This window comes from Chrysemys picta, chromosome 9 (genome assembly GCF_011386835.1).
Source record: "Chrysemys picta bellii isolate R12L10 chromosome 9, ASM1138683v2, whole genome shotgun sequence".
Classification (NCBI taxonomy): Eukaryota; Metazoa; Chordata; order Testudines; family Emydidae; genus Chrysemys; species Chrysemys picta.
Window position 1 is genome coordinate 17,121,657 of NC_088799.1, and position 23,403 is coordinate 17,145,059.

The window sequence follows — 23,403 nt, forward strand, 5'->3', positions numbered from 1 at the left end:
AGATATTCAGTTGTTTATACCATCACTGTTGGTAATGTTACAGAATTTATGTTCTGAAATAACTTCCAATTACATGTTCTTGGTGTGGATATATATGTGGTAGTATTTGTATATCTATCTATTTATGTGTGTGTGGGTGTGTATAATCAATCCATACACATAGTGTGTATTTGTGGGTATATATAGACATATACACACATATGTTTAGCATAAACACACACACTATCATGAATGGTATTATATAAATAGGATAGATGAACATAAATAAGCACATTCTCTCTATATATGTAGATATAGATATATATGTGTATATATGTTTGTGTGTCTAAAATTCCATAGTTACAAAAGTAGTCTTAACCTCATTTATAATGTAATGCCTTTGATCTGTTTTACCAAATTACCAGCTATACTTTTCAATCTGCTGTGTACACATTACACACATTTTTGTGGGGAATTTGCATTGATTTATTAGAAGACCCACCCTTATTTTTTACATAAAATGTAATTTTGAGGTAAGGAAGTGCGTATTTTCAGACTTTCTGATCGCCCTATGGATTTTTTTTTAACTAATTGATTTCCTCCCTTTCATTTTTGTTCTCAGTAAATTTAACAGCTGAGCATTCGTGGTTCTGAGAAATAACATTGGGGACTGTATGTATCTGCCGTAGTTCGAAGTTAGGACTCGGAATTGTGCTGAGCATCTGTCTAAAGGGGGGAAAACATTAAGGCGTGAGTTTGTAGCATAACTCCGCGGATAATGCTGGGAGCGGCGGATCGTGGGATTGGGCAGAGCAGCATCCGCGCACTATTAGAGTCTCTCAGCCCAGAAATAGGACTGCCCCATTTCGTAACAAATTTTAAAATTCACTAAATATATTCCAATCAAGAGAGGAGACAAAATGCAGTCACTGTTTGCAGCGAAGGCTCCTGCAAAAGCCCATGTCAAACGGTCTGCCTGAAAAGGATCGGAGCCCAAAGCTGCGGCCAAACGGTGATTACAGTTTTATAGTTTAATTAAGAAGGGCAGCAGTCGGGAAATGGTCAGCCGGGGGAAACCCTCCGCTCTGATGGTCTCTAGCACATGGGATTCCCGGACAATAATGGGGTGCTAATTCCGAAAGCCCACACCGCCGTCCCGCAAAGACAAGGGGGATGTGTAGGAAATCAACCCTCCAGCAGTCCTGGCGAAGCCAGACTGACCCCAGCAAATGAAAATAATCAAAAGTAATTAGAAGCGTGCTGGACTACTCCTCGGAGATCTGTGCGAGAGAATAAACATGCCGGAGCCCTCCGAGCCACTGCAAAGGCCCATGTCTGAGCTGTTAGGTGCCCTGACCTTGTCCACATAAAGACGTGATTTATGAAGTGCAGGGCACAGCAGCAGGACTTCTGTCTTCTCCAGAAGAACCAAATTACTGAGGTGGAGATTAACATGCTTTCAGACGGGCCCATTTCCAGACCAAGGGAAAAAATTTATTTACATTTTTTTTACCTTTAATTTCCTCCCCCTCCTCCCTCTCTTTTTAAAACAGGGGGAGGGGGGAACAGAACCCAGAGAAGTGGGAGGGCAGCAACAGAATGGGAGAGACTGGGAAGAGCTGAAATGGACTAGGAACAGTCTGTTTAACCCGGTGCTGTAGAACAATTTGCGTTATCTACCCCGGGATGTGTTTGATTTGACTCGAGAAAGATCTGGTAAAGATCTGGCTCTTAGTATATACTAAGAGCATTGATTTTTTTTTAAAGCATCTGTCAATATCTATAACATAAGGCAAAGGGAATTAGCATGCCGCTGAATTGTGTCAATGTTTCTAGTTTATTTCACTATTTTTGTGGCTTGTTGCCCTGCATCACAGAGCATTAGGGTAGGTTGGAGGGTTTTTGGTTTTTTTAATTTATTTTAATACTCTTGTTCCAGTATTTTAAAAGCTACCGCAGGGTTAGTAGACAGGATGCTCAATGATGTGTCTAGTCACCTTGAGAAATAGAACATTAAGCCCCACTTAACAACTGTGGTTAAGGAGTGACTTGCTCTATACATTAACAGATAATCTTCAGATTAAGATGAACATGTTATTGAACGTTTATGGTATTTAAAAAACTGCCAGCCACTTGTCTGATTTATTTTTTCCAGCATTGTCCTCTGCAGAGTGTTTGTCCGCAGGAAGCCTATTAAAAGTGGACAGTGCAGTTATTTCATCTGGTTTTGGCAGGGCCGCTTTTCTTTGCTTTAATGATGTGTTGGAATGCTCCGTGCCCATAGGGGCTCCATTAAGAGAACTTTTACTTCTGGGGCGACCATGAAGTTAAAGGCTTAAAAGAGGCATCAGTTTACAGCCTGGTGGGAATAGCTAGGAGACTAGAGTACTAACTCCGTACTGCCTCCTCCAATATGGGCACTTATTTGAAAGAAACAATTGCGAAAGGGAGGCAGATCCAGTGGCAATCCTTGAGCCTTTTGAAGAACGCACAAACTCTCTAAATTGGAAGAGGAAGCGAGAAAGGGCCAGAGACGCATTTGGCCCCCTTTCAAAACAGGAAGAAAACACAGTAACATCTTATGTGATCAGCTAGCGGGAGATCTTTACGAGTATCAGACATTTCTCAGCCACCACTTCTGCGGTCACCACAAGGCTGCTTTCTCCACCGCCTCTTTAAACCTCTTACCAAGAAAATGAAAAAAGCCCCTCCTATGCCGGGGCAAAATCTGTATGTGAAACCCTCTTTCTCCTCTTCACCCCCACGTCGAAAAAAATGTACATAATATTTTTGTAGACATTGTTCTCCCGTGCCCGGGGAGACCGGAATATTAATGCTTAGATCTGCCCTAATACATACGAAATGAAGCCAGGTTTTAAGATTATAGTAAAGCCATTATTTTTAATAGCCCATTTCAAGTGTGGAGCTAAAACAAACAGGCATGTTCCCCAGTATTGCTAGCAGAGAGCAGCTTGCAGGGGGACTACTGCAGATAGATTTCTGCAGAAAAATACCAGGGGGAGAAGAAGCTACTAGGGAGTGCGGTTTTGTGAGGTGTGTATCTATTGCAGAAATCTTCTGATCGAAAGTGATTTAAGTTTGGCCACCTACAGAATCCACAGCAGTTGTGGTGGGTAGATAACCCCTGGTGTACTGACCGGTTCTCCTGGCGTTATTCTGAGGTGATCCGCTCTGCACATACAGGGCACTATCTTCATTCAGGTGAGGAACTCTCATTACACATTATTAGTGCTTCACACCGAATATGATTTGAGAACCCAGACTGACTTTCCGAAGTAGAGTCCCCCCAACAGTTGACTAATAGCCTGGTCCTTCATCATCATCAAATAATAGTAATAATTAACAAATAGCAGGGGTTTAGGACCAGGAGCTAAAAACCCGGGGAATAAGACCACGGAGTATTAACAGGAGAATGGATGCAACAGCACAGGCTCTGCCCTCTGTATTTACTGCAGTGATGCTGCCCCTTGTAAAGCTGATGCTGGGAGCAGCACTCAGCTCACACCTTCTAGCAGCAGCCACCGCTCCTGACAGGAAAGTACCCGAGAGACAGTGTCTGCCGCTGAGTTCTTAAATCTGTGCACTGAGCAGTAATTCAGCTGGCTACGCCATCTACTGGCACTGGCTGCAAGCTTCTGACTCGAATCACCCACCCTCCTCAATACCATATATACATGCCATGGGGTGTGTGTGTGTATAGATATATATATAAGCCCTTTCCATGAAATCCTAATTTAGCCAGGACCTGCTACTGATACCAAAAGACCTTTTGTTTATCCACCAACATTTCCTCCTTTTCAGAGAGGCTTTGTTAAAGGGAGGGGGCTACCGCTTGGTATCAGAACCTCTGATCAGGCCTATGGGCTCGAGCAATCAGTTTCCCAGATTACTTGTATTTAATACACAATGCATCATAAAACAAATCCCTCATCCTGACAGGAAGAAAATAGAACAGCTCATAGCTCGAGCTGGTCCAATTTATGGCTAAATTAAAAAAAGAAAAAGAAGGCTCCAACAATGGACAAGTTGAGGGAGGGCAGGAAATCAATGGGCCAGCAAACCGGGAACTGAGTGAGGTTCTCAAGCCCCGGACTCTGGGAATCTCTGGCCAGGTTTTTGGGGTTATTTACAAAGGTTGTTTTCCCCTGGCCTACCTAACATTGCTGTGTGCGATTTGTTTTCTCTCTCCTCTCGTCTTGAACAATAGCCATTATCTGAAATAACAGTTCAATGTCACAGATAACAGGCCGCTGAGAGGAATTAATCATCATCTCTTGTCACTTGGATTCTCGCCCTCGCCTTCTTCCCTCCCCTCCATTGTAAAAAAAAAAAATCGATTTTTAGTCTGAGAAATATATTTGCACTTTAAAAAAAAGTGGGTGGCACTTCTGATGGTGTAATAAACGATAAAGTCCAGCCCCCTTTTTCAATTCTCTCCCCTCCCTCTTAAAAAACATGTTATAGTTAACCTCGCGAGACAGTGCCCAACTTTGTTGGCTAGAGTGGGCCAGTTTGCTGCATTACATTATTATTATATTTATGGTTACTTTTAAAAAAAAATTAGAAGCCACTACAATTTCCAGACGTTGTAGCTTTTATGTAAACTCAAAGAGAAATCATCTCTCGGGTTATTAATTCGATATCGATTCCTTCCCCTCTACCATCCCAGTCCAAATATCTAACCTCCCTCCTAAAATCCTAAAGTGATTTGTTACTAGATAAATCAATCAATCAAGATCCTTAAGGAAACGATTCCAAATTGTTCCGTTTGCACAAAACAGGAGGTGTAGGATATTTATTGTGAAGTGCAAAATAATATTCAAAAAGCTGCTTTTCATTTTTGAAGAAGTCCGTGCCCTTTTCGATAGATGTAAAATAGACATCAAAAAAAGAACTAGCTCATCGCAGATTTATAACCCTAATCTTTTTCTCAGACCAAATTCGGTGAGAGATGGAGTCATGTTGCTTTTTAATGTTAAGAAGTAACATTTTAACAACTTTTGTAAACAGATCATTTATTGATTAATTACGCGCCGCTTGTGTCTGTCTGTCTGTCTCGGTCTCTGTGTGTGCAGTGAACGGGAGAGGAAAGGGGAAAAATACAAAAATTCCTGCCAGGAAGAGTAGAATTTAGAGCGATCACAATATCTAAATGCCCCATAGATGGACAATGTGCATATCGCAGATGCAATATATGTAGCCAATTAGCTTTTTTTTTTTTAAAAAAAAAGTGGCAATTAACGTTCTAAACTGCATTCCAGTTCGTGCTGCTTTTTATACGTTAAAGAAAAGAAAAGAAGAATAAGGCTGCTGATTTTGTTAAACGCTTCTTAAATAAACACATTCACACAGAGACACTTGCACTTTCGGAACACATTGAAACAAGGCGAGGTTTTCCTGCGAAAGAAAAATCCTCCCACCCAAGTTCTCCCTATTGGCTGCTGATTACATGGATGGAATCGACATGTTTAAAGGGGATGGTGCATCCGTAATCAGTCTGCCCCTATAGGACTTCTGTCTTGGCGACCTTTTTGTGACCTCTCTCGCCAGAGGAGGCTGCTGTCACTTTAAAAATTTACTGAAAGAGGAGCCTCTGTCTGGCTTCCGACGACTTTGTTGCAAGGGGGAGATAGTTCCCTCTCGCGCTCTCTCGCCTCTTTATGGATGGCCGGTCAGATCTTCTTTAAAGAGACAGTTCATGAAATGGAAACCCCTGGCAGTTGAGTGTGTGGGGTTGCAAAAAAACTAGAAAGGGAGGGGAGGGATGAGGAAGACGCTCCGGCTGAGGAAGAAGCTCTCACAGGACAGGCTCTGAAGAGGAGAGTGTGTGTGTGTGTGTAGGGAGGGGGGGACAGCCTCCCACCTCCTCCCTAGCCAGCACACACTTGCACTTTTTCCCTGTGATCACCAGCAGAGAAGTGAAAGAAGTTTTTTTTTAAATGGGATTTTTTTTCTTGATAACTTTCTTTACACACACACACACAACCCGAGCAGCCGATCAGAGCAGGAGGGGCAGATCGGGGAAGGGGATGGGGAGCCGGGAGGAATTTGCAAAAAAATAAGAACAACAATAACAATGATCAATAATCATCATTAAAGCAAACTCCCCCCCTACACATCCCCCCCCCCTAAAAAATAATAATCCAGCAACAGCAAACCAACCCCTGAGAACTCCAGGCGAGGAGAGAGAAACTTTCCAACAAATGGTGGAAGAGAGTGGAGCTTCCAAGCAGCGACCCGAGCCGGCACCAGGACACCAGCTACCCACCCGCTTTGCAGACCGACGGCGAGTGTTTTTTGTTTTGTTTTACTTCCAGCCGCTTGAAGGACCTTCCCCCCTCCCCCTCCCTGTGCACGGAAGCGCTCAGGCTTTAGGAATCAGTGCCGTGGGAGAGAGAAGGTAAGAGGAGCGGGTGAGGAGAGTTGATCCTAGACATAACAAACTCGCCGTCCCCCCTGACACTTTCTCTTCGTGTCCGCTCTGTCTTGGGTCAGGAACTTGCTCCCTGGCCCCCGGGTGCCTTCCCTGCCCTGCTCAGACTTGTGATTTCCTTGTTGCTCTCAGGGCGGCTACGGCTCGCTCTCCCCCTGCAGCTTGCTGGTGTCTCTCTGGGGCGAGGGGGTGATGTGTGTGTGTGTGTGGAAGGGGTGGGGGTGTCTGGCTGGCTGTCTCCCTCTGTCCCAGGGATCCAGAAAGAGAAGGGTTTGGCGAGCCTAGCTAGATTCCTGACAAAGCAGCTTCTGTATCTGCCTTCGGCAAAGTTCCTCCTTCACAAGGGTCTAGTCTAGAGCCCTAAACTGCGTGGCTCTGCCGAATGGTTACCCACGCTCCCCTCCCAGATACACTTGCAATAACCCTAACATCAAATCCAAGGAAAACCAAGCGGGTTGGAAAGGGCAAGGCGTGTAGAAAGAAAGAAAGAAAATCAAATAAAGGCTCCTCGGGGCAATGGTCGCTTTCTGAAAAGGCAGAACTTCTGTGTAAGCAGCAAAGGGGGTGGCAGGGGGTGGGAAGTCACTCCTGCAATTTTGTTTTTATTTAAAAGTCTCTGGTCCTGTCAGAGAAACCCCCCCCCCCAACTGAATAAAACCTTCGTTACCTCCTGGAGACGTTCCTCTAAAAACGAGTTAAGCAGTCACAGTCGTTTGGGAATGAAAGAAAAGTTAAAGCATTGTTGCAACGAGACGAAGAGATTTAAGTTTCCAGTGGAAATGCTCTCCGCTCTTCAAAAAGGGCATAACATCGGAACTGACCATACGCACGATCTGCTGTCTTGCTGCTTGTCTAGTGCTCCGTTGACGGGAACAGCTGAAACGATGTTAACATTAAAACAAATTAAACGTAGACATTAGAATGCAGCTAAAATACTTGCCTTTTTTCTGGACTTGTAAATGTAGTTGGTTCGGATTATTTCTTGGTTTTGAAATTAAAATATAATTGTTTAGATCGCTCTATGAGACCGTATAGAAGAGGGGAGGGAATATTGTTCTGTTAGTTTGGGGGATGTCTAGTCAATCGTTTCCTCTTTTACCATGAACAGGGCCTGATCCTGCTTTCCCCACGTACCCCAAGCTTTTATTTGGACTCAGGGGAAGCGTGGGATGCACAAGTAAGGCAGGATCAGAGCCCCTATTGAAACACCATCCTAAACCCCAGTGGCAGATTTAGTTTTAAACAAACTACAAGGAAGCGGAATTCGAAATGAACTTCGTCAATATCGTGCAACTGAAATGAGATGATTTCTTCCTGTGTGACAAAATCGAAGCCAGTGGCGGGGGTCAGCTGTGTGGTGTTTAAGTCTGGGGCAATTCACTTGAATATTTACACCTAGTGATTTAGGGTCAAGTTTGTTACAATGAAATAATCTTTAAAATGAAGCGTCCTGACAAGACCGAAGAACTTACAAAAACTCCTGTGACTATTTTAGCCTGAGAAATTGGCTTGGAGGAAAGAAGGCAACTTTTTCTGCAGCACAGTCGTTACCAGAAAGTGTCCTTTTAGAGCGTGCTTTTTGCTAGCACATTGGTTGCTGTTTAATTGCCTCCTAGTCAAAAGGCTTGTTCATAGTGTGTCTTGCCTTGTGTCCTCTAGTTTGTCCCCTTGAAGTTTGTGGTGAGTTAATGATCTGAATCTACTTTTGGAGGATTACCTGAACTCTATGTTAAACTGCTCTAGGGCTAGGAAAATGTACCCTCAACTTCAGTTTTCACCTTCATAAGGGCATAGATAAAGCAGCTTTCCAGCTGGGTTCATTTAATTAATGAATCTGAGCTGTTGTGGGGTAGAGCTAGACTATATTGTTAGTGTTTGATAGAAAACTTCCTTAGGTTTTCATTAACTAAATGATATACAATACCAGAATTCCTTTCCATTCAACTTGAAGGCCAAAAGTGCTCTGGGTCTTGACTTGAATACAAATTCTTTAAGTGCAGAAACAATCTCTCTCTCTCTCACACACACACATTTCTAACAAATAGGTTAATATACTTTCAGTATAGAATATGCCAAACAGGAGAACTTTCCAAATGTAATATTAACTCTATGTATATGTTGGGCTATTGCTGAAAGCTTCGTATAGGCCAGTCATGAAACCTGCAGATAAATGGTGATATGCAGTCATATATAATGATTAGCAATTTGTCATAATATTAGAATAGAACATCCTTTTTAACTTGTCCACAATCAATCTCATTAGATTTGTTTATTTTCTGCATAATTGGAACTATGTATTGGTATGTGTGGAATATTGTGCCATGTTTTGCATGAGTGTTTACATTGTTTTTCATTTATTTTCTTTAGTCTGGCATAGAGGGTTCTGTTATTAACCAAGTCCTGTAAATTGCTTCGATTAAGGGGTATGATTTAAGTGCTAAAGGGGGGAGGGGTTTGGGAAGCATAATATTAAAACAAGATTAATAACTCTGAATCTAAACATCATTTAGTGGATGGAATTTATAACAAACATGAAAATGCTAAATGGGACCTAAAAATAAATTCAATTGGAAACAAAGAAAAAACAAAACACACACAACCCCCAAGAGGACTACCACAGACACTATTCTTAATCATTCTTGTGTGTAATCACAGACAAAATTATGTCAAAATAGAATTTTAAACGATAAATATTCACTCATATAAAATGAGAAAATCAGATGTTTGCTAAATGAATATATTTTCCATTAGCAATGATTAGCCATCACATTGATTACGGGTAAGCATTTTTCAGGACATGTTTACAACAAATTTATTATCCCTTTCTTAATATGCATATGTTCCAACAATTATTTTAAAAGTCTCACTGGAGAAACATATTTTTGAATAAAACATGCTTAAGTGATTATCCATTTGTTTATTTGAAGACCCATGATTTATCTTTTAATTAGTGTGGCCTGACACCAATAGAAAGATTTACCCTTTCATATTCTTCCTTCTAGATCTTGGATGAGTTTTGCAATGTGAAGTTCTGCATAGATGCCAGTCAACCAGATGTAGGGAACTGGCTCAAGTATATCAAATTTGCTGGATGCTACAATCAGCATAACCTTGTTGCATGTCAAATAAGTGATCAGGTATGTTGTGGGCGCTTTCCGGACTTTTTTGTAAAGAGCTTTATGGTATCAGTGGAAAAAAATAATAGCAAGCCACAGTACATTTTATGACTTGTTTGTTGATTATGGTACCAGGTAAAACACGATTGTGAAATTCAGAATAGAGTCATTTTTACCAGCTATTGCAGATAAGAATTTCCTAATTTTTCACTTTAATATCCTCTTTGTAAAATACATTGTTTTTATTTTACACCTGATATGTAACATATGAAACCAGTATTTTCCATTTGTCATCAATAATATTTTCTAATTTATCATCCAGTTTAATAGGATGGCTAAACTAGTGCTTTCAGTTAATCAAAACATTGTGTGAAATTAATGGAAAATGGAGGTGAAGATACAAAACAAAAACAACCTCCCTCCCCCACCCCCAAAAACCTCTGCAAATATATTTTATATAACTATGGATATGAATATACATATGCATGCATAGAATTATGCCTTCTCATACAATGAGATAGAGCTAATAATAGTTTTATTCTGAACTTATTTATATTTTTAGGTAATTTTTTCCCTTTTAGTTTAGTGCAAGGTTAGGACATTGACTTTTTATTGGATTGAAATGTTAGTTTCCCTCCACCTACCCCAACCTTTAAAATAAGGTTGGGGTAGGTGGAGAGAAATCATAGTAAAACAGTTTGTTTTGAAAGACTCTGAGTACTTGTTATTGTTTTTGTTTTTAACATAAAGGTTTCTTTTAGTATGTGAATACCAAATAAATGCCATGATGAAATGTTTTAATTGAATGAAGTTAGGTTAAGAACATCAAGATTCATTAAAGAAAAGAAACTAAAATTTGAAGGGGTACCAGACAGTGAATTCTCATTTTATATTTAAATGTTCATATCTGTAACACAGTATTTGATTCTTTTAATCACTGTATTCCATTGTCACCAAATAATTAATTGAAACAGGTGGATTTTAAAGATTATCTTTAGTTGATTTAATTGCCCTGACATTATTGAGAAAAAAATCAAACAAGACACAAAGCTTCAGTTAGAAATCATTCTTTCCAATCAAATTCCAATATATAAAACTAATGTCGGACGGTCTCCCATTTGCAACATCATTACAGGATTATGTATTTGTATCTGACAGAATGATTGATTAAAATTGACTGAAATAACTTTTATAAGAAACTGTGATCAAGTATCATTTTCATTTTAAACTTTTAATATTCAGCATTAAATGCATGCAGCATAAAACAAATCAACCTACCGTGAGATAACTTTATTTTTTACATAGCCGCTGATTCAACAAAACAAACAATAAAATTGGTAGATGAAAAATACATTCTCAAATTTACAATATGTTTTATACAGAAAACAGTCAATTCTGTGAATGCAGAGCATTCATTTAATCATGTTGCAAAACGGAAACTATGCAGCTGAGATCACATATCAATATTTTACATTTAATAAAAGTTGGAATAAATGGATAAGTTTAGTAAAGGAATAATATGAGTTGATAAAAGTGGCTTACTGTCTCCATGTTGATATTTTTGTTCTGCAAATAAAATATGCATTGTATCAGAATCTTTTCCTACACACACACATACATGTTTTGATGTTTTTGAAATTGAAGTTATAGAGCTTAGAAGTTCCTCTTTTTTTAATGCTTACATTTCTGAGATTTGGTGGTGGTAACTGTATTGCTGCCAATGATTTCTTTCATTCACTGGAGATTTATTTATTTTTGCACAGTTGTGTGCTATTCATAATTCCCTATTTTTTACAGAATATTGTTGCCAAGATTTGTAAATTAAAAACTGGTTGCCTTTCAAGTAGTATGTTGTGTGAGATCTGCTGTCAACAAGAGAAAATGGATTGCTGTTACTATACGCACTGAAAATTTATCCCCCAAAATTGTATCTGAGCATAGCCTAAAAAAATAATTCTATATTTGTGCTCTTGAATCTTAAACTAAATAGTTCTTCCAATTGTTAGCTCCTCCTTCTGCTTTACTCTGCACAAACCTGTGAAAGATAACATAAAATATAATAGGAGACCAAACTGTGAAATTGACATTACGTGGCCAAATATCTGCATATAGAGAGGGCCAAATAAAAGTCAAGTTTAAGCTTATCATGTATATGCATTTGTGTGTACACTATATCTGGGGGTGTTTGTGTCAGTCTGTCTATATAGACGCCCCCTCCCCCCCAACTTGGTTTAAGTCAGAGTTAAGGTTGAGAGAACACATCAGTAAGTTGTCGATAGATCAGTAATAGATGCTAGACAGTTAAGTCAGGAGGTCCCCGTCCTGCTTTGATATGAGAAAGCTGCACTGAGCTCATGGATGAAAGAGCTGACTCAAGAGGTTCTCCTGGTCTGGTGTTTCACTGTGTTTTCCATAAGAAATAAGACCTGCCAACTAGTGAATAAAAAAAAAGCAACAGAGGGTCCTGTGGCACCTTTAAGACTAACAGAAGTATTGGGAGCATAAGCTTTCGTGGGTAAGAACCTCACTTCTTCACTCATCCCATAATGAGCACTCTCATTGCATGAGAGACAATTCTCTACTAAGGCAAGGACAGAGACACTTGATCAGCAGTAACTGTTAACCTCTAATTACTTCAACTCACCTGTAAAATTCACAGGCAAACATTGAACGCTATCTGAAATGGCAAAGGATATTTACCAGCACTCTGACCCTACTCTGAACACCAGTTTATCGTGCTAAATGCAAGCCTGATTGAAAGACAGGTATGAGCACTAGACTGCTGGAAACAGAGTTTTCAAATAACTCTCTGAACTACCTATAACATAGTCAAGGTGCTCAGCGGAACGTCTTCAGTCAACAAAAAGAGAAAGAAAAACATTTTTTTGTTTTCTATGTTAGGCTTTATGAAAGACATATCTCCCCCACCCCCATGTTCACGTTTGAGGTCAGGTTTCATCACGTTGGATCAACTTTACAAAATGTCTGGGCTCCTTCGTATAACTGTATAAATGAGCTTTGCTGAGATGAACAGCTTGATAATAGTGGGATGCAGTCAAAACATGTATGCTGGATGCAGCTCATATTTCATTTGATTGGGGATGGAGTAGGATTTAAAGGCTGTATGTATGGGTATTTTTTTTGTTTTGTTTCAAATAGAGCTGATATAGGATTTCTCTGTGCTGTCCTCCTATTATCTCCTGTCCTGTCTAATCAGTCCTAAAAGAAGGTAATTCAAGAAGTACATGAATAATAAATTCCACAAATAGTGCACTTTCATTTTTTTCTTTTCCCCAAAGAGCCTACAGTATTTACAGGACTGCAAGGAGGCTGGCCACCATTATTTCACTGGAATGTTTATTTCAACTTAAAATCAATTCAGATTTAATACCAGCTTTTGCTATCTTATAAGACTCAAGTTTATTATTGCTAGATCTCTGTCGATTTATTAGCATGATATTTTTTAAAAAAATGACTGTAGAAAGAATAGAATTGTTAGACTTCCTGACAGTACTAGCATCCCAGCAACACTAATTTTTCAGTACAGATTTTGAAGGAAATCCCATTGAAAAAAGAGTAGTAACTATAGTAATGTCTTTTTAAGGGGACTATAGTATATTCCAAATGCACTAGCAAACTGATATCAGTCAGCTTCTAATTATAAAATACAACATTTTTTAAAAGTCCAGTCAGTGGTATTTATACTTAAAGCTCCTGATTATTGTTTTTTAACTTACTTATTGCTTACAGGCCTCCAACAGTGGCATAGCCATATATAGAATGCTGGAGGGCTGTGCTTAGGTTTTTCTCAAGGACACAATTATTGGCGATTCATTTTGTTTTAGCTATTGAAAATTCCAGATAGCTCAAGATTAGTTTGCTGAGGATTTTTCTTGTTGAAATCAAATTTTATTATGCTCAGTTATATCTACTGGATAGAAAAGCTAGCAGTATCTCAGTCCTAACAACTATCAAAGTATACAAGGCCAATGTCCTAATTGCTGTACGTTTTACCAGATCTGATCACATCTTAGAGTTTTACAAACTTTTTAAATCTGCAGACACAGCTGTGTGTTTCAGATTTTACTGCCCCTGTCACTACTCCACTCCATACAGCTCTAAGTGGGAGAATAACACAACGGTGGCCATAAGCATCTCTGCACTCCTCAAACAATCCTACTCATATATGCACCTGCAAGGGTTGTGTATTTAAAGAATGGATTTTGTGGCTCCTGCTTGATGATACAATGAAGTTAAGCTTTTGCCTGTTGGCAGTCAGGCAGGCTTATTTACACTACATTTATTTAGGGCTTGATTCTGCCATGCTTCCTCATGCTCAGTAGTTCCTTACTCAGCATATAAGGCCTGGTCCAACTCCCATTATAGTCAGTGGCAGTCTTTCCATAGTCCCATTGAAATGAATGGAACAGTCACTTGTTGTTATGATGGGAAAATCTTATTGCCAGGTTGTTTTACTTTCCAGCCTACACCAAGTTTGCTTCTTCACTTATTGCAATTAGGGTTATTGCTGGGTGTGAAACTCCAGCCTTACATTTTACATATATCTATATTATCTGCGACATAATACACTGTAATCTTTTAACTCATCACACTGTCCTTTCCTGAAGTGATCTAAAATTGGAAGGAAATTTTCAGAAATGTAAAGTCATTATTAATCTTGCCATTTGCGACAAGTCATACTATTGAGATAACCTTGACAACTAATATTTAGTAAATTCAAGAAGACAAGTTCTTTCTGAGCATATGTTGATGATAGATTATTTAATCTTCGTATACTTCCAAGAAATAATATGGAGGATTATCACTGCCCACAGAGAGAATGCCAGGCTGTAATTCACCAAGTGGATTCTTCCAATTCTTTTGTGGATTATAAATGGCAGCAGGGCACTAGCAGAAAATTCTGCCATGTTGTCACTTGAGATATGTATTGTTCTACTTTGTGATTTACCTTGTGAAGCATTAGTGCTTCTGGAAATGGCTTGGTGATATTGGTGGACACACACACTCCTTCTCTGAAATTGTGTCAGGAACTTGGTTTTGTTTGGGCCAACATACAGGTACAATAACCAAACCCCCATCTGATCTAATTGACAGCATTGTCACTAGTCTTTGCAGAGAGGCCAAGGATTTCAAATGGGCACAGAGGGATTGAAAAAGTCTCCCATCCCCAGGGGTGGTCCTTCCATGTCAGGGTTGAGGCACATTGACTGGCTCACTATGGGGGAAATTGCATTGCCACTATGCATGCTGTGTCTATTCTATGGAAGGCTGTGGTGGTCAGTCACTAGGACTATGGACCTTTTGTGAGCACTGGAATTCACAATGAAAAAATAAAGTGCAGCTGGGTGTGATTTGGACGATGATGGTTAGACACATGCTTGTTATAGTGAGCTGATTACAAAGGGCAGGGATAGGCTCTGCCATTTAGCACCACCACTGGAAGGGACATTGGGAGGCTGCACCACCTGAGGGAAGCACCAGGAGCTGCTCTGCCTCTGGGAGGCAGAAGTCCTGTCTGAGTGCCCCGACTATATTAAGAGGATGCTATTACAACCCTCCATGGTAGTGCTATATACTCCTGCTGGTGTGCTGGTCCTCCTTTGTGAGCTGGTGTGGAGGTGGTGATAGTGGGGGGATAGGTCCGCTCCTCTCCACCTCTCTTGGGATACCACAGACCTCCAGGAGAGAAGGCAGGGAGTCTCCAGGAGTGAAGCTCTGACCATTATATAATCTGCCAAAGGGTGTGTGTGTGTGTGAGATGTACATCTCCCCACTTCCTCGCTTTGCATGTAAGGGACAGGCAGAGTCAATCTTTGAGTTGTTTTCTATGGATTTTTGCTGAACTTCTCTAAGTGCCTGATTCAAAGTCCGTTGAGGTCAACAGAAAGACTCCCATATGCTGTACCCAGGCAAAACACTGATTTACTTCATCTGCTCATTTGCCTGAGTATGGCAAGATGGATGCGGCTCATATTTCAAAATTCAGATGTCCAACTGTGCAAGTTGTTCATCCTAAGATCTAAAATTGCATGTTAGTAATTTGGACTATTTGAACGTTTAATTATAGTCTGTTGCAGAAGTATGTATTAGTTTGCACTTCACATTTTCTGATGGGCTTAAATCCATATTTTGTTGGAGTCTTTCTGATGTAAAAGTTATTATTAGTTTTGGCCATTTAATTTGTTTTGCTTGTCGGGTAAGTTCTACTTTTATTCAGAAATAACACTTTACTATTCTAAGATCAATGCCAATTGGCAGGGCTCAAGAATGTATGCACTTGCTTGCCTAACCTGATTTAAGGGTGTAGTCCTATACTGATGCACAACTTCTTGCCATGTATATACCCCTTTGCTTTCAGGATTCTAGCCTTGTGACACTAGCAAAAAAAGATTGAACTAAGAGGGTTTGATCCTGTCATTGTTTCACACACACAACTCCAATTGAATTCAGTGGGTGTATGGACATCATGCATGGAGAACGACCGCAGGATCAGTGTCTAACTCTTTTGCTAATTAGTGTGTGTCCAACAATCTCAGCTCGGATCATTCTTCACACCTTGTGATCAGTTTATGAAGTGATACTAACGCCCGCTGAACATTTTGTCCTGAGTGATAAAAATGCACATAGACATATATAGCAAGGGAGCCATTTTAAAACATAATTTAAAGTGAAAGATGGCTATTTTAAAGTGTTATATAGCTTTGAGAAGGTGAAAGCTATCCTTTCATCTGTATCATAGGCAGGACTGTCCTCCCACTGTGCTGATCAAATGCATGAGGCCATGACTGTCAAAAATAAAACCACAGCCTTTTACCTGAAATTTATTGCATTTGAATTTTCGTCTTGTAGGTACTCACACTTGCAGTGCAAGTTTTCCTATTGTTCTATCAACTGGGAGCATAATGCACATAATGCAGTGTAGGATTTCCATTCCAAAACAATAACACATGGTTCTGTGGAGAGGGCTAATGGACCTTATAAGACTTTTATTATGACTATCAATGTGCTTAACATTTTTCATATTCTGTTCCTTTTCACCGTCTTTTTCATAGTCAGCTTCTACTACAGCTGAAGTCAATTCAATCCATTTGCCAGTGGGGTACAGGACATGTAAATAGTGAACTCCTTCCTCCTAGAGCTATAAGTAAGTTAAAAACAATAATAATGTAGTTTAAATAGCGCAGACTACCTGCTTCCAAATCTGAATAGCATCTGTTATCTGTGCCAAATTCTGAATTTCCCAACTAGTATTGGGACACATACAGTGTTTTTCAAAGCTGTTGCATGTACAAGAATAAAAGGTTTAGTCAGATGCAAGAGAATATAACTTCTCTTCAGCAGTGAAGGCAACAGATGTGTTCATATCAACTGTTGACTTTGTTCAGATATGTAAACTAAGTGTCCCTTTCCCCCCCTGAACTGGTATCGTTCTATTAAACCTTTCCTAGGTGGCTGAATGGCAAATTGAATGATGTGATAGTAAATAAAGAATTCAAACAAAGTGGTATAGATTTCACTGGAGTAAGCAGAGATCAACAGTGAACTTCAAAGTGAGCAGGCGGCAGTGCCTGAAATAGTCGGCTCTCTACAGATTTCACAGGGAGTGCATTTTCTCTATTATTTCAATTATTACAACTTCCTGAATAGGTTGAAGGTCATTCATAATTCACACTTCTGTCATCTTTACACATGCCAAATGCAGTCTATTAAGCATAAATAAAATTTCGAGTGCCTGACCAGGAAAAGTAAACTGGGATTCATAACAATGAGGCCTTATTCATCCCTTTGAAAGTAAATTGTGTATGTTCATTGTTTTTTTTTTTTAATTTCCCTTTTCATCATTGCAGTTTGGTTCCCCTCTCTCCCCGCCTCTCCCTCCCACCCCGCATCAGTAGCATAAACATACTACCTTAAATCAATACAGACAAAAAATGAATCAACAAAACCCTCTGCTTCAAACATCCTAAACGTTGAGGGGTGTTTGAAATCCATACCCAGATCTGGTTCAGAATTTTGCTCCTCTCTATATAACGGGCTGAACCAAAACCCCATAACCAAGACCACTAATCTTGGGGCATTTGAACTCTGGCTCTGGACTTGGAAGTTTGGGCCTATTTCTATGACATATGATCCTGCAATTTACAAGGCATATTGCTTTGCCTGTGCATTGTAAATTGCAGGACTGGTGCTGTAGTTAGATAGCAAAGTGGCTTTGATGAACACAAGGGATGAAATCCTGGCCCCATTGAAGTCAAAACTCCCATTGACTTTGGTGATTTCACCCAAAAGATCTTTAAGCTTAATAGTACAAAAATCCATATACTCTACACTACCATTTCCAACTGCAAGTAATAACATTATGAATATAGTCGGCTATTGGTTTAAAGAGTCAGTATGAAACAGATATGGTCTGAAAGTAATTTATGACCTGTCAGCTTTCCTTGCAGAGGGCTTCCTGATTCTTCAGACCCTCTGTCGTAGCCGATCTTATGCTGGTTTAAAAGAACCCAAGCCAACATATTCCGTTTGTACAGGGCATTGAAGAATTTCCCACTGTTTCTCAGGCAGGACAATTACAATTGGTTTTGGGTGGAGAAAATGAAAAAAATAAATCTTATAGAACACATTTACATGAAATATTAGGAATGTCTACTAAAACCAGATTACATTTACCAACACTATAATATTTTCAGAGTTCAATATATGCTATTTTAAATCCCATTAGGATGCAATTTGGCATATAAATTTTTAGACCAAGTGGAATTTTGTTTTGCATGTGCAGAAATAAAAATAAATAAATTAAATAAATAGCTAAGCAGTTTTTCATTTCCAGAGCTTCAAAAATGTAATTTGGATCCATTTGGGGAGCTTTTTTTTTTTTTTACAAGCACAAGATCAAAACATAACTTAATCTACAAAATATAATTTTGCTGGTGTTTTCCTACATCTCTTCTCTTCACACAACTCAAACTGAAGTCAGTGGGAGTTCTGGGAGCAGAGAGGCTGGACAGATCATTTCTTGGAGGAGACTAATCTCTGCTGGTATTCCAGTTTATTTTCAAAATGCCAGCTCAGTCAGGCTAGACAATTAGCTACGGAACACACACATTAATTAGTTCAACATGTGTACCATGTCTGCAATACAGGAAATGCATCATACTAAGGGTTGTTAGAAGGAAAGCTGATGCATCATAACACACTTCAGTGCAAACAAGACTCCATTTCAAATGCATATGAGGCCCATGTGTCCTGGGTTTGCAACAAAGAGGGGAAAGGTCCATTGAAATATCTTCTATGGCATGGCATGAACCAAGTGGAGGAAATATTAGGCAACACTGCACTACAGCTTTTGTTCATTCCTTGGTATTGATGCACTACTGAGCTCAGAAGTGTGGCTAATTTTACATACTATAACACAGAATCAAAAAGCACCAAGAGTATCAACTTGGGGCAGAGCTGTGAAACCTCAGTGAGAGCTCTGGCAGGGATTGTGGTGCTCTCTCTCCCCAAGCTCTTCCCTGTGCCAGGAGACTGCCTCCCTTGGGGTCCAGCTGTGCAAGTCAGTGCAGTGGGCAACGTCATGATCCTTCCTCCTCTCTGCTCCTTTAAAGTAGGTTGCATGGACTGTCTTCTGTGGGAGTTGCATCAGGTCCAGAAAGGAGAAGTCCTAGGGCTCTTCTGAGCTCAGGAACTTCTGTTGACTCTAATCCTTGCATGGGGAGTACAGTGGGAACGGAAGATTCCTCACTCTCTCAACCACCTGGCACACCTTGTCTAGGACTAGGGGCAATGTGGCTCAGTGCATGTGTGATGTCACACATTCTGAAAGTGTGTGTGTGTGTGTGTGCGCGCGCGCGTGCATATTCTAAACAAACCTGCAGAACTCTTGACAAATTTCATTTGATAAAAGCTTATCAAATGTTGAAATAACAGGTTCTTGATGACCTCCAAAATGCTGCCATAATGTGGCCAGTCTTCAAACCATTATACAGTGCATTAGCCACACAATTTATGATTCCACCATGTCAAACATTTATCCCACTCCAAGCCCACTCCTGCACTCTTCCCATGCATGGATCTATCTTTGGAGGCAAAGGAAGGTGCATGAAGAAGGACTGTAGGAGTGCCTCCAGGTATTTCCAAGACTGAATGTCATGCATCCATTATTTTACCCCTTAATCAGTCAGCAGCTTAGGCTTGTCTTAGGCTCATCAGTCTATATATAAATTAATATTACCTTTCAAGTGCATGGAGACCATTATACTTCTGGAAAAAAGACTCAGATTTAAATACATCTGTCTGAATAAATGGAAAAACAAATGTTGCTTAAAGCAAATATTCAGTGGATGCATGTTGACATCAGATTTATTTGCAGGAGTTAAAAGCTGGTTTCACTTACATGGGTTTCAGTCGTTGATCAAATGAGTTTGGTTGCCCAAACCAGGTCCCTGGTGCACCAAAGTCCACATTACAAATCCCCTGCATCATTTGTCACAATTGGCAGTATCTTCTCAAGAGAAGACTATAACAACAGGTCTTGTGGCTCAAGCTTGAGGTGCATTAGCATAGCTGTGTGGGGAGGCAAGCTCAGATCCTCTCTTTCCTCTGGCACTGCTCTCTGTTGGACCCTCACATTCTCAAGAACAATGAACAATAAACATTTGCTTAAAATTGAGAATTAACTCAGCAAAGTTAAAAATCACTAGGTCTCCGCGTCACTGTGCCATTCATGAGTTGCTATGTCACCTTTTTAAACTCCATCAAATAAATCCAGTATTGCTACTGTAGTCACATATTCTCTCTCTTTTAATATATATGCACATTACACTTCACAGATGTTAACTAGGCTCCTTAAGGACTGTTGCAATATTAATTTATGTATATCCTACAAAGAGTACTTTTAAAATCTTTGTCATTTTGAATGTTCCACTTTGATTTCATGTGCTTGTTTAAATTAGGCAATAATAAGATTAAAACTGATAGTATTAGCAGAGCAAGACAAAGGTCCTGATTCTGATCTGGTTTTACACCGGTATAGCTGCGTGGACTTCATAGAGGTACTTGTGATTTACACAAGTATACATCAAAACAGAATCAAGCCCAACGAGACTGTGATATCATAGTACTTCCTTAAAATCCTTTGGCATATGTGTGAAGGCTGCATTCACTATTGCAAGATTTCACTGCAGTTCCAATATGTCACAATTCAAATGTCAATGTGCTGTTGGAAAGGAAGCTAATAAGTTAAACCTTTGAGAGTTGCCAGCAAAGGAGGTGATTCAAATTGTTGAGAGAAGTCCATTGTTTTCTAAAGGGAAATAGAATTCCAGAATGAAACATGTGACTTATAAGCATTTATCTAAAAGATAAAAAACCACCAAGAAAATCCAAATGACGGTTTGACCAGGACAGCTCTTAGCATAAAGGAAAAGGGAGTTGTAATCTTGACAGAATGGGAGGGGAAGTTGTGTACAAACTCCTACTCACGGCTTTTATTGGGAAAGCACACAGTAAACAGTAGGCTGCAGCATGTGTACATTGTGACGGATGCGTTTTCCTCAGAACTTCTTGTGTGGAATAATCGCAGCCTGTCTTGTGAAAATGCTGGTGCTTATTTCAGTATAACTGCACTGCTTGCAGACTTCAGGTGGCTGAACTGCTGTTCTCAAAACAAGCCACAGAATGTCTTAAAAAAAAATCAGAGGAAGCTCCTCATTAAGTTATTTTTAGATATTTAGCACATATTTGTGGTTGAGGCCCCTTATAAAAAAATAAACAATTGGGTTTTAGGGCCACCTACTGGAGAAAAATGATAATGGCACATGGGTTAATCTTGTATTTTTGTGCACTAATTAAGATATGTCTGCGAGGAAAAAATAGATGTAAGATGGTTCTTTGCAAACAAATGTTTTTAAATGGTTGCAGCTAACAGTTGCCTTTTCTCTTGACTCAATAAAATTAGTATTGAGAGTCAATAGTTTTAGAGAAAACCCTGATCCAGCATCTATGAGCCTAGCAAAATATCGTTTTCAAGTGTTTGCATTCAACAAGTTTCCTAAAATTTGCTGATGTTAATTGAGTTGCCTCTAGACTATGCCTAGTGGAGCTTTTTTTTTTCCTGATCTGCACCTTTCCTTCTGAAACAACAGGGGAAAGATAGACTTTGTTCCCTTCTCATTAAGTCCTAATTACTCAATTCCTTGAAAATCTCACAATCACATGTATGAGTTTTCTCCAGGATACACACTGGCCAAAAAGTATGCGGTCCTATTTACCCCAGTGCATTGCACTAGTTCTCCTCCTCATTCTTTCCTGATAACTACCGTGGAACCCAGTTGCCAGACTCTGTAAGGTTTTCCTACAGCTGTGACATCCAGCTTCATGACAGTCTCCACAGGCAGTAGGTTTATCACCAGCTGTGTATGCTGTTTGGCTGCTGATGGGCTCCTTGGGCCATTTTCTCATTGTAGGCAAATTTTTCCTTTGATTCACGTTTGAAGCTAAGGGATAATCAGCAGCACTGTTCTGTACAAGCCTCCCATAACATGTCATTGCAGAACCTTTTTCCCGATGAGCACATTTTAATCCAGCTTGTTCTCTCTCCCTTGCTTTTAAGTGGTGCAACTCCACTGACTTCAGTGGGGTTACTCCTAATTTACACCAGTGTAATCAAGAAGAGAATCAGACCTTCTGTGTGTAAATCTGGAAAGACTTCATTAGGGTACATTCATAGCTCATTGGCAGAGCAGCAGGGAACTTGTTTTATTGATGATTTGTGAATAGGATATGTATTATTGGAAGATTTGTGAATTGACAGCGACATTCACAACCCTCCACTCATCATCAGCTCATTTCTTGGCATAGTTTGTTGAAAGCAAGATCTTTTTTTCATAGGACCAAAGAGCAAAAGGGATGGGGCCAGATTCTCTGCTAATATAAAATTGGCATTGCTCCATTGACTTAAATAAGTAGAGGATCTGGCCCCATATTTAAACCTTGCTGTGCCTACAAGCATTACTTCGTACACATTTACCTCTTGTGAGATTCACTGTGATTCTGTTTTTCAGATATTCTACAGAGTTGTATCAGACATTGACCCAGGAGAGGAACTGTTACTATTCATGAAGAGTGAAGATTATTCACATGAAACAATGGCTCCAGATATTCACGGTTAGCAACTTTTTACCCCAGCCTATCTAGTTTGATACAAAATGTCCATTGAAAATAAAGTTGGGTAAATGTCTTGTTGCTGGTGGAACCTTCCTGAATCAATGGTATTGTAGCAGTGTAGCTAAGAAGGAGCTTTTAAATATATATATATATATATACACACACTTATCTATTTATTTCTCTGCAAATCCTGGCAGTAAATACACTAATAGTGCCCAATTTTTAACATGACCGAAACTGTTAATTCAGCAACGAGTTTTACTGTTGTTTGTGACAATAATATCCCCATTGCTGATATGGTTTAATTGTTAACCTTTCTAACTTTCAATGATTTCAAGGTTAGAAATGAAAAGTCCCTAAAATAAATAATGAAAGATTGCCTGGGAGTGAGCTGATGTCTGAAATTGCTTTTGGGGGATTTTCTGCCATTCATAAACTACAGGAGTGCATAATGCCCCTTATGTGAACTGTAGCCTGAGACTCACTCCGGCACCCTGTCTGCAAGTTTCTTTAAAGTGAGATTGTGCTCTGAAAAGTAACTGCAAAAATAGCATTATGAGGTTCTGTGCTTACTGTGTCTCAACCACACCAGATCAGACTTGCTCCGTTTACAAGCAAAGAGCTATTTTTTACCTGCCAACCCTGCAGACACCTCTCTAGGAT

The 23,403-nt window shown here is 39.7% G+C and overlaps 1 protein-coding gene across 16 annotated transcripts in view; it reads left to right on the forward strand.

Annotated features, from left to right (window-relative positions):
• Positions 1 to 23,403, forward strand: part of MECOM (MDS1 and EVI1 complex locus) — a 465,287-nt gene that overhangs the window by 392,211 nt on the left and 49,673 nt on the right. For 12 of the 16 annotated variants that reach the window (XM_005299229.4, XM_024102542.3, XM_065557809.1 and 9 more), the window contains 2 exons: positions 9,436 to 9,570; positions 22,638 to 22,740. In XM_005299229.4, the coding sequence (XP_005299286.3) occupies positions 9,436 to 9,570; positions 22,638 to 22,740 (238 nt within the window). Of the gene's footprint in view, positions 1 to 5,586; positions 6,401 to 7,114; positions 8,114 to 9,435; positions 9,571 to 16,662; positions 16,715 to 22,637; positions 22,741 to 23,403 lie in introns of those variants that run through there. The other 4 variants (XM_005299230.4, XM_065557807.1, XM_005299231.5 and 1 more) reach the window with 4 other exon arrangements.